Below are 10,475 nucleotides of genomic sequence, written 5' to 3' on the forward strand. Positions count from 1 at the left end.
AGCACGAGGGCTGGGATACTGCCAGGTTGCCCAAGCCTAGACAGGGGAAGTCGAGTGGCGGAGGTCGGATTCGAACCGCGGACCTTCAGGTTTAGTAATCCGGCTCTAACCACTTCGGCCATCTCGCTCCTTTCAGACTGAAAAGCGGTGATAGGGGGTGTCTTCCTATCCCACTAATGCTACATTATCGGGCGAGATGGCTCAACGGTTAGAGCACGGATTTACTGACCCAAAAGTCCGTGGTTCGAACTCAACCTCTGCCTCTCGACTACCCCTGTCTAGGATTGGGTAACCTGGCGGTATTCCAGCCTCCGTGCTCTCTCCTGGTAGTATGGCAGTTAGGCACCGAAAGGGGGCGAGTTGGACCAAGTGGTTGAAGCGCGAATTTACTGACCGCAAGGTCCGTGGTTCGAACCTCTTGGCTTACCCTGTCTAGGCTTGGGCGACGTGGCAGTATCCTAAACCTCGTGCCTGCTTCGTGCGACACTACAGTTAAGCACCGAAAGGGTGCTACATCTGAACGATTTTTTAAAACTTTAGTTAGGTCTTAGGTCGCAAGAAATAACGAGTATTATTATTATTATTATTATTATTATTATTATTATTATTATTATTGATAATAATGTTCCAAAGGTCAAGAAGGTACGCCAAGTTATATTCGGAAATGATGAGGAACCCCACTGAACGAACAAGAGGTGGTTTCATGATAGTTATACTATCTGGTCAGACTTGCAAGCAAAGTCCAGTGCAACAGACCTCGAAAGAGTAGTTAAATCTCACAGTTGGAACGAAATTTTGAAGAAAAAAATGTCGTGATCGCCCATGTGTCCGAACTGCTGATCCGATTCAGTTGCGTATGTCTATTGTTAGAAGTAATGTAGGGTTTAATGGTGCTGCGGTCACACGGGGAGTTGTGTTTTTGTTGTAAGCCGTTATGTAACCCGTATGAAACACAAGTTCCAAGGTGCAAGTACACATGTACACAAAACTGGGACAGTGGAGAACAGACGTGTTTTTGATCCGTTTTGTTTGCAGTCCAGTTAAAGTCGAATGGGTGTGACGAACGAGAAAGGAATAGGTATTTTCGCCGCATTAGTAATTAATCCGTGATGGAAAAATGAAAGCAAAGTCATCTGACCATACTGTGACCATTTTTTTCATGGTTCTTACACACTGCATACCTGTGAATGCAAGGTGAAAAATCCACATGCAGGTAAATCTGTGTATCCTGGAGCTAGCCATGAGTTTGTGATATGCTAAAATTGAAGTGGTTACATTCGAAAAAGCCTAATGGCTAGCTGATATGATCATATCAACCAACCTTTGTAGTTAGTTATTCATTCAAAATGCACAGGGAATAAAAAAGTTACACAGTAGTCATCTAGATTTATTGGAAACAAATGGGCGTTTCCTCTCAATTCTGGAGGCACAGTGTGCCGTAATCTTTGTTACACATAAGGCTTGCAGTGTGAATGAACGAAAATAGACTCAAAAGTTGTGAGGACTGTAATGCACCCGGGCCTGATAGTCCTTCACTGTTAAAATGTCAACCATATTTGTGCGGGAAGTTATCCATCAACGTCTGAATTTCAAAAACCCTAGTTGGTCTTCAACTGTAAACGTCAAGTTGATTAGTCTTGTCTACCAACGTCCAATGACTTGATTCGATTGTGGCATCCTATCTACACAAGCCTGTAAGAAAAGGTGAGGGAAGCACAAATGCCTGGAGGAGCAGTCATAAAACCAGAAATGGATTCGAACCTCCTTCTCGGTAGCAGTAACTGCTGAACTATCTCGAAATCGCCCTCCACCTTGTGGCAAAAAGTTCACAAGCCTGATCCTCCCCAAGAACGGCCCGTCTCTCTGGCACAGTAGTAGCTGAGGGGCTATGGACTTCGGTATGAGGTGAATGGAGGTCTAGCTAGTTGGACCGTTGGCCACAGCAATGCTACTGCTAACTAGTTCTACATTGTTTTGAAGATGGCAGTTGGCTGTACTGTTGCGAGTCGAGTAGTTCCAGGACGGGATTAGAAAGGAGACAGAATAGGAAGACGTAATGTACGCTTTAATCGTCTAATAACTGTAGTACATGAGCTGAAAATAGAGTGAGAATCACGAGTTAATGGGTTATGCAAATGTATGGGTTATATAGTCATGACATGTACCTGGGCAGAAAGTGCGCCTCGGCACTGTGGACCGTAGTTCTGTTACATCCTTACGGAGCACCGGTTGTCAGTACCATCATGTCATGACATCCTGTTGGTACTGGCCTTAACGGATCTCTTAACTATGAAGCCGCGAATTACATTATCTGTAAAACAAACAGTTAGTCGTACGGCTGCAATGACATAACAGCTGTTCAGCTGTAATCCCCTTTCGGTGCCTGGGTGCCACGCTACCCGAAGGAAGCATGAGGTCTCAGGTATTGCCAGGCTGTCCAGACCCAGAAAGGAGTTGAGATACCGGGGTTGGATTCAGAACACGGACCTTCCGGTTAATAAGCTCGCGTCTTAAACACTGACCTATCTCGCGCTGCGAAGCCTTCCAGCACATAGCTGTCATGCACACAGTAGTTTTTTATGAAGGTACTAAACGTGTTCCGCATCATCGTGGACTGATCGAAACTAATGTATGATTTTGTACATAGTAAGTGTCATATGAGTTACCCCAGGTCTTCAGAGTTGATTCTATGGTTATTGAGTCAAAAATTTACACAGCCCAAGAGGGGAACTCAATTCTAACGGTGGATGTGACTACTCGGGAGTGGCAAGATGGGTTGTCTTAAGTAGCCATGAATTCCCAGCATGCCTCCTAGGAAAACATTCGAAAAAAGCAGTGGAAAACACTAGAGGTCTGAAAATGAAGCAACATACGCGCTGGGCTGCAAGGTCTTCGTCAGACGTCCACGCTGACAACTCCCTCGGTGAAGCAGGAGATGCCTGAGTTCGGAAATCCATTTTGACCAATGACGTTCGAGGAGTTCCAAGGTGATTGTGCTAAAATTGAAATTACCATCCACGATTAGTTATGTTGGAGCGAAAAAGGACGAAATGACAAACAATAATAAAAAGACGTAATCATTCAATAGATCGAAAATGAGGAGCAATGCGTTGAAAGCACCATCGACTACGTGAGTGAGCTACATCCCTTACTAATTCGTCCTATTTCAAAATTACCATCCAGGGAAATGGCAATTGTCGAAGGACACGGCATGACTCATTTGTAAAGCATGCTGTTGCAGAGCGCATGGCCAGTCCCACTCGGCAGAACCAGAGGGTTTACAGATTTTCCAAGCAAAACTTTCTCAGCAGAGGGAGAAATGTGGATTGCAGTAGAATGGAGTCATCGTAGTTTCGGCTAGACTTAACGAACAAAAACGCCGAAACAAATGTAGGAAAAAAGCTACGTCAAAATCAGCATTGATCCATGCATGTGTTCTCGTGTGTGTAAGCCCCACTACTCCAGTCATCCGAAGCGTCGATTCCCTCATGAATAGAAAGCTCGGTTCAGTTGGATCACTGACACGATAAGTTGAAGATGTGAGTCAGTCTTAACGACCGCTTCACTAAATTCTCCGCAAATGACTGGCGATGTGGAATATAGCTAGCTCGGATATGTTGCTTGGTTGCTGGTCTGTGTCCCAGCTTAGCACTTGGATTGCAAACGTTTCGTCACCAATCGAGGAGATATCGTCACTGCTAGTTTGAATAAAGCTGTTCCCTCGGGTGGTGAACAACCATTGACAATCAAGTCGCCAAATTCGGTGAGCAGATCAACAACCGAGGACTCCACCAGTTGAACTAACATAAATAAGTCAGTAAAAGTGCACACAAGATATCCGTTGCCAACATCTCTCTGTAGATTTCGTCAAGGTGCGTCCGAATATGGACACGTCATACTCATCATCAACAGCATAACATCAGTGTTCAACACTGGCACTTCGCTGCCACAATTTACTTGAAAGCCTATTTGTGAAGAAAAAAGTGGATGTGAAAAGGATTTAGTGCTAGCCTACCACAATCATTCCTAGGTGTCTACATCCAAAAACCTCATTCAATAAATATAGCTAGATACTGATAACAGAGACGTCATTGGCGTAGACTATCCAGTAGACTTCCAGTGTCGCCAACCACACACGTTGAGGATCACGTGAACCCCTTTCTGGAGGGTGAGTCGCACCCACAGCACCCAGACTTTTGTTAATCAATTTCATATCCCTGTGCCAGGTCACAAATCGACCAAATAGCAGCTTGCACCACTCTGAATTGGGCACGGAGAGAGGTATTCTCTTCCAAAAACCATGACTCAGCATGTGAAATAAGCGGACTAACCAACACAGCATTTGGTGGACACATTCTTTAAATCGTCTTCTAATTCCCTCACTGCGGACTCGCTGACATCAGCCTACATAAGGTATGGTTCTGACCTTAGGATGTCTCTATTCCGCTGTTCACAGAGACCATGTATCACAGCCAAACAACGAGACATCCTTTGTTGTAGCCTGATGCACAAGTCCGTTGAGATTTATGGACATGCCGCTTTACTGCCACATGTTGAAAATTCGCGAATGCGATCCAAGCCCAAGAGGACCATGCATTGACTTCACCTGTCAAACTGCAATACGACTTCCAAGGTACGCGGAATGTCTCACAACCTCGAAAGCCACTTTTTGGATTGTAATTGGCGTATTCTGTAACTGCGCGTCCAGAGGCATGACCTCACTTTGTGCGTGCAAAGCGCACGACAAACTGTTGGATTACTTTGGTCAGTTGATCCAAAAACACCTGAGCCTTATTCTCCTCTCCGAAGACAAGAAGGATACTGTCTACATATCCCGCCGACAAGGTTTTCGCCAGTAGCTACTGGAACACCAGGGTTTGGGAGCGATCGCCTCACCATCTTTTAGATCGTGAAATTAACTAGAAATGGAAAGAGGGCATCCTCGTTGGACATCACTTTGTGTAAAGAAGCTGGTGGACAGCCTTCCGTTCACTCCAACAATTCCGTAATTCTGAGAACACTGATACATTTTAAGAACATTCCTTGCTGAGCAAGCGCGTTAAAGAGCTTATATTGATATCTGACATCCAGTCCTCTCGTCATGCAAGCATCCCACAGAAGTATAGCACTAAACTGAACAAAACCCAAAGATAATCATACAGCATCCCAGTAATGAATGTCACCGCCTCGTCCAACTGAACTAAGATAGCACAATGATCGGTCAACTATCGTCTAGCCCAAACGATATAGTGGACCATGTTTCCGCAAACAGTAATAGGGCATTTCAGTGTCATTGCCATCCCAAACACAATAGGTTTTCTGCATCATAGTGGTCCCGTGGTGACTGGCATTACAGCTGCTTTTGCTCGTTCAGAAAACACCAGTGCGACATGCCACCATACTGGTCGTAAGAGAGGATTTTGCTTCCCATAGAACCAAGCTGATTGATCACCTAGAGAGCGTATTTAAAACCGCTTCTACATCACAACGGAAGCAGTGTCGACTGAATTGTGTTTTTGTATCATTCAAAATGGATTTCGCATCCCGCAGAATATCACATTTTCCGAGAATAATCATCCTGTCTGTCATAAGCCCTATACAGCCTCGCATCTCACAGCTATTTCACGTTCCACTTGGAATGAATTTGGGAAGCCATTGTATTCTGCTACTAAAGATTGCATAGTCTGCTTCCGGCAACAACTCGCCGCTTACTGGTGAACTAAACTGTGATGTGCCCTTCAATAATGTGCGATTTGAAGGCATTCGCTACCTCTGAAATTTCTCGGCCCTGGTTGAAAAGATCAATAAAATCTTCTTTGGGTCCCTCTGCAGTCCGTATGTGATGGCGTGTGCCTCAATCATGCAAGAATTTCCCAAAAACTTACAAGTACAATTCTATAAAAATTTTCCAATGTTTTTTCAATATAGTAGCAAGATAGTAGCATTATTCTAAAGCCAAAGTAACACACCCTTTGAAGCCAAATAGCAAACCTGTCTTGAGACCAAAACGCCCTGTGCCCTATGCGGCTTTTTCATCTGTGGACGCAGAACTCGATTGTCTCTAGAATTCAGACGTTATCTAGCCTGTCAGCTAATTTCTTCCGGCAGCTGCCATTGCTGTGGTTCAGATGACGTATGAGGTCAGGATTTGTGCTGATTATTCCGAACTCAACTGACATCATCATCCTCTCAGTTCTAGAAAACATGTTAACAGGCGTCTTGGCGTACTTGGATGATAACCTGTGGCACCCTCTGATCAGAAAGAACTCCTCCATCGCCTAACCTCACTAGTTGGTCGAGCTCGGGAAGACGACCTTCATCTCCAAGCAGAAAAATGTGCATTCTTTCTCATATTTATCAAATATTTGTGTTTCATTTTCGGTAGATCTGGCCGTCATCCTAACTCCGACAACATTGATGCAATACAGAGTGTTACCTTCGACAGATGTGTCCTCGCCACGATCTTTCCTTAGGTTGGTGAGCTAATACGGTACATATATGCATCATGCTCGTGGTCCTCTCAGCCACCTCTTAAAGAAGGATGTCCCCCCGGATTGGTCACCTGTGTCAATAATCCTTTGACGCAGTTAAATCACTGCTGTCATCAGAATTGCGGCTTGTGCATTACAACCCACATATGTATATCATTTTAGCGTCATATGCATCCAACCAAAAAATCAAGGGGTTTATTTACCACCGATTCCCTGACGGAAGTGAAAAACACCACCACCCACGCAGCCCGACTTTGACATCAGCCGAACGCAATTGCCGTCATAAAAAAAACGATCACTTGTGATCGTGTTTGCCGTTAATAAATTCCACAAAATCTTTCAAGGTCGCAATGACACACTTACAACCGGTCACAAATCGATTACCGGTATTTTAGCTTCAAAGAAAGGCGTTTCAGTATACACGGCGAATCGTCTCCAGTGATGGGAGACTACTACCCTCGGTTATGGATTTTTAATCGAATGCCAGTCTACGGATACGATTGACTAGGCAAACGCCTTATTAGGACTGATGGACTCACAACGACATCCGGCAGAAGATACAATTATGGGTTCCATTTCTCTCAAACCGAAAGTTGGCACCATACTCGTTGCACACATTTGAGCCCTTCTGCTTACTATGTCAATGGCCCGTGACGAAACCAGATGCGAGTCCGTGCTCCAACAAGTAGTACACTATCACCGAGCGCGCTGACCGTCGTCAGCGACACGCGACATTCATCCTTATCCCATCGACGATTTTCTCTATATGAATTCGATAGTTGCCTTCTTGTTGAACGTGTTATAATACAACTTAAACTGCAAGTGAGAGTATTAAAGCGGTTTCACTTTGGGCATCCAGACGTCAGCTGCATGAAAGCCTTAGAGCGAAGCTATGTATACTGGCCGGGCACGGACAAGCGGAACTCGTGCAGTCAGTGTTCTAAAGAAGCACCGTGGAAGACCGAGTTAGCATCGTGGCTTGCATCAACTAACCCTTGGTTGCTTCTAAATATTGATTTTGCGGAACCAATTGACAGTCAGAATTATCTTACAACGGTTGATCCTTACAGTAAATGGCCAGAGATGATCATTATGGATCACAACATTTCTCGCTCCACATTCTTGCAGCTCACTAGCATCTTCAGTCATTTCGGTGCACCAGGAACATCGATATCAGATAAAGTCAGTGTATTAACCTCGGCGGAATTCACTTTGTTTTGCAGACTATTCCATCCCCAATCTAATGGCTAAGTCGAAAAATTTGTCAACACTCAAACGAGCACTTCAAAAACCTTCAAGGAAGGAAACGTCAGCGGAGATTAATGGAACCTTGTTAAGTTACCGGGTGACACCTAACCCAAATGTGCCAAACAACTCACATGCCGGGACGCTTTTGGGGCGTAAAGTCCGCATACCCATAGATGCGGTATGCCCATCTCCTCCACATGTACTAAAAAGCAACACACGTTTTGAGCGACACAACCACCATCACGATGTTGTTTACACTACCAAAAGCCCGGTGCTTCGGTTTTCAACTAAGAACTATCGCAACGGCTGGGAAAAGTGGACATGAAGCGCCGTATGGGAAACAACATCTACCACGTCCACACAGTGTGCCGCATGGGTCCCCCACGCGAATCAACTTCGCCCGGGACACGCTGCACCGCCTACATCAAATAACTTGATCCCTCTGGTATATTGTTGGGTACGTTTGAAGTAACATCCACACATGTTCTCCGTGCAAACAGACAAGGCACCAGTCGAATCCATATGCACACCATGACGGTGGTCCAGCAGGAACCCAAAGACATTTGCACCAATGCAGGTGAATCCTAATCTGAAGACCTACACATATTTTGAAACGAATATTAGGACGGTTAGGACCTAACAAACAGTTCGATGTTTTCGACGTTTTATTTCTCCAGCTCCTGAGCCGCAGCGCTCTTTCTTCCATTGGTTCATTCTCAGTACCAAAACCTTTACGCGGTTTCCTTTGTCTTCTTTCTTGGGACTCTGCCACTCAGACTACAAAACATGAAGCGATAACTCCACCAATCTCCTAAATAACACAGCTACCACACAGTTGAGATGATAACAAATGCAGATAGACTATAAAGCCATCAGCAATTAATGACGCGGATAAAATTTTGATTGCCTAAGTGGATTTCATTCATGTTTGTTCACCCATGACATCCCTTGTCGAGATGGCTCAGTGGTTAGTGCGCGAATGTACTGACCGGAAGGTCTGACCTATGCCTTTCAACTTCCTCTACCTAGGCTTGGGTAAGCTCGCAGTATCCCAGCCCTCATGCTTCTTTGGGTGACATGGAAGCTAGGCACTGGTTTTTGATGCGTTTTCCAGATAGTGCCTCCGTTCGCAATTGTAGGGCTGTATATGAAGAGAATGTGCGCGAATCGAAGGACTTGGCAAGTCCAGGAACCCCATCAGATAGAGGCGAGGAACTCTAGGACGGTGCGAAAACCATTTGAAATGATACTCCCTAGCAAAAGACTTCTAGAGAAAGGAACAGTCAATCAAAAAACGGCTCACTCCTTTTTAACACTGAAGAATTGAATCAATGGATTGAACGCTTCCAAGAATAACTGGCCACGTGTTATTCTCTGATCAGACCCAAATCCGCAACACAGTCCAGACGGCTTCATGAATATAAGGGTGCATTTCATCTCGTAGGCGTCACCGAAATGCTGGTCTTGACGAAATCTCACCCACTCCGTTTGAGTACAAAGGAAAAATCTTCAATCATTGCCTGCTTGAATTACCCGTTTCTGTGAAAAAGGGAATCCCAAACAACTGAGTTAAACTGAAATTGGAGCTTAATTTCCGGAAGGGTGCTCGCAGGGCGTGGAAATCAAAGGAATTACTTCGACTAACGTTGTAACCATACGCCTCATTTCACGGTGTAACACGATGGCTTGTAAGGACGGAACCCGAAAACAGTAGGCGGGGTTCCGGACGGAAAAGGGCTGCATGGACATGGATGTCCACTCTCAAAGATGCAATGAGGGTCTCCGAAGCGCTTGTGCTTATGCTTCATCGATCTCCCGTATGAGATGAAATTCGTCTGCATATTAGATACCAACAAATTTCACGTTCGCTGTGACATGAAAGCTGGTAATTCCTATTCAAGAATTCCTTAAAAGGGGTAAGAGTAGGCGCGGCTGGGGTAACTAAGGCCATCCAATCCCGCGGCATGTGCTTCTTACCTACAGAATGCTAAGTAATGCGGTAGATCTGTAGTTTTTTAACAAGTTTACAGAAGGGTTGTGGCAAGAAAAGCCGACGCACCAATTTACGAGGATAGTAAAACGTCCGCCGTTTCGCCTCGTGTTAAGCGGGCGCCGAGGGCCAGAGGGCCTAACCGGTGGCTATCAGACGCTGCCACGGCCAAAAAGCCTGACCTACTTGTAATTCGTCAGAATACGGCCAATTGCCAGCTGAGTACCCAGTCGAGCTCTGATTGGTAGAAAATGTGCACAAAACAGTCAATTATATTCAGAGCCCACTCAATGCTTTTTGTAATTGTGTGTTCGAAATGCGTACATTTTCTATAGAGAAAAATGTCGGTAGTTAAGGTTGCGAAGATGGTCGTCGGCTTGTTCGCTGAGTTGGGCAATTTGATTGCAAACGTTTCATCACCATTGGAGGTGACATCATCAGTGCGTTATTAGGGAGCGTAGTTGTGCGTAGCGGTGGGTTAGTGGTTGCGCGTCGAGAAGTGTCACGTGTGTGTTGATATGCGTGCTGGTAGCCGGGGGTGACCTTTGACCGCGATCAGTTATTCGGTGGGGCGGTTCCATTGGTTGTTCTTTTATCACGTGTCCTCTTTCGCCGATGCTCACGTGACCCTTTAGCTTGGAATCCCTCGTCGTCGTGGTCTGGTCGATGTTGAAGTGGCCTTTTTTCTCCCGAGTTCCGGGTTGTGACTTTTATTGATTTGACTCCGAGGAGTTCCTTGTTTCTTC

The 10,475-nt window shown here is 45.2% G+C and overlaps 2 protein-coding genes across 2 annotated transcripts in view; both read right to left on the bottom strand.

The window, feature by feature from the left end:
- T265_02749 (hypothetical protein) overlaps nucleotides 1-9,845 on the bottom strand; it is a gene marked incomplete at both ends in the record, with an annotated part of 45,328 nt that extends 35,483 nt beyond the window's left edge. The window contains 2 exons of the mRNA XM_009167064.1: nucleotides 2,874-2,996; nucleotides 9,799-9,845. The remainder of the gene's footprint in view (nucleotides 1-2,873; nucleotides 2,997-9,798) is intronic.
- Nucleotides 9,846-10,166: 321 nt separating this feature from the next.
- Nucleotides 10,167-10,475, bottom strand: part of T265_02750 (hypothetical protein) — a gene marked incomplete at both ends in the record, with an annotated part of 2,222 nt that continues 1,913 nt past the window's right edge. The window contains one exon of the mRNA XM_009167065.1: nucleotides 10,167-10,436. Within this exon, the coding sequence (XP_009165329.1) occupies nucleotides 10,167-10,436 (270 nt within the window). The remainder of the gene's footprint in view (nucleotides 10,437-10,475) is intronic.

The sequence above is a fragment of the Opisthorchis viverrini genome, assembly GCF_000715545.1.
Source record: "Opisthorchis viverrini unplaced genomic scaffold opera_v5_35, whole genome shotgun sequence".
NCBI lineage: Eukaryota > Metazoa > Platyhelminthes > Trematoda > Opisthorchiida > Opisthorchiidae > Opisthorchis > Opisthorchis viverrini.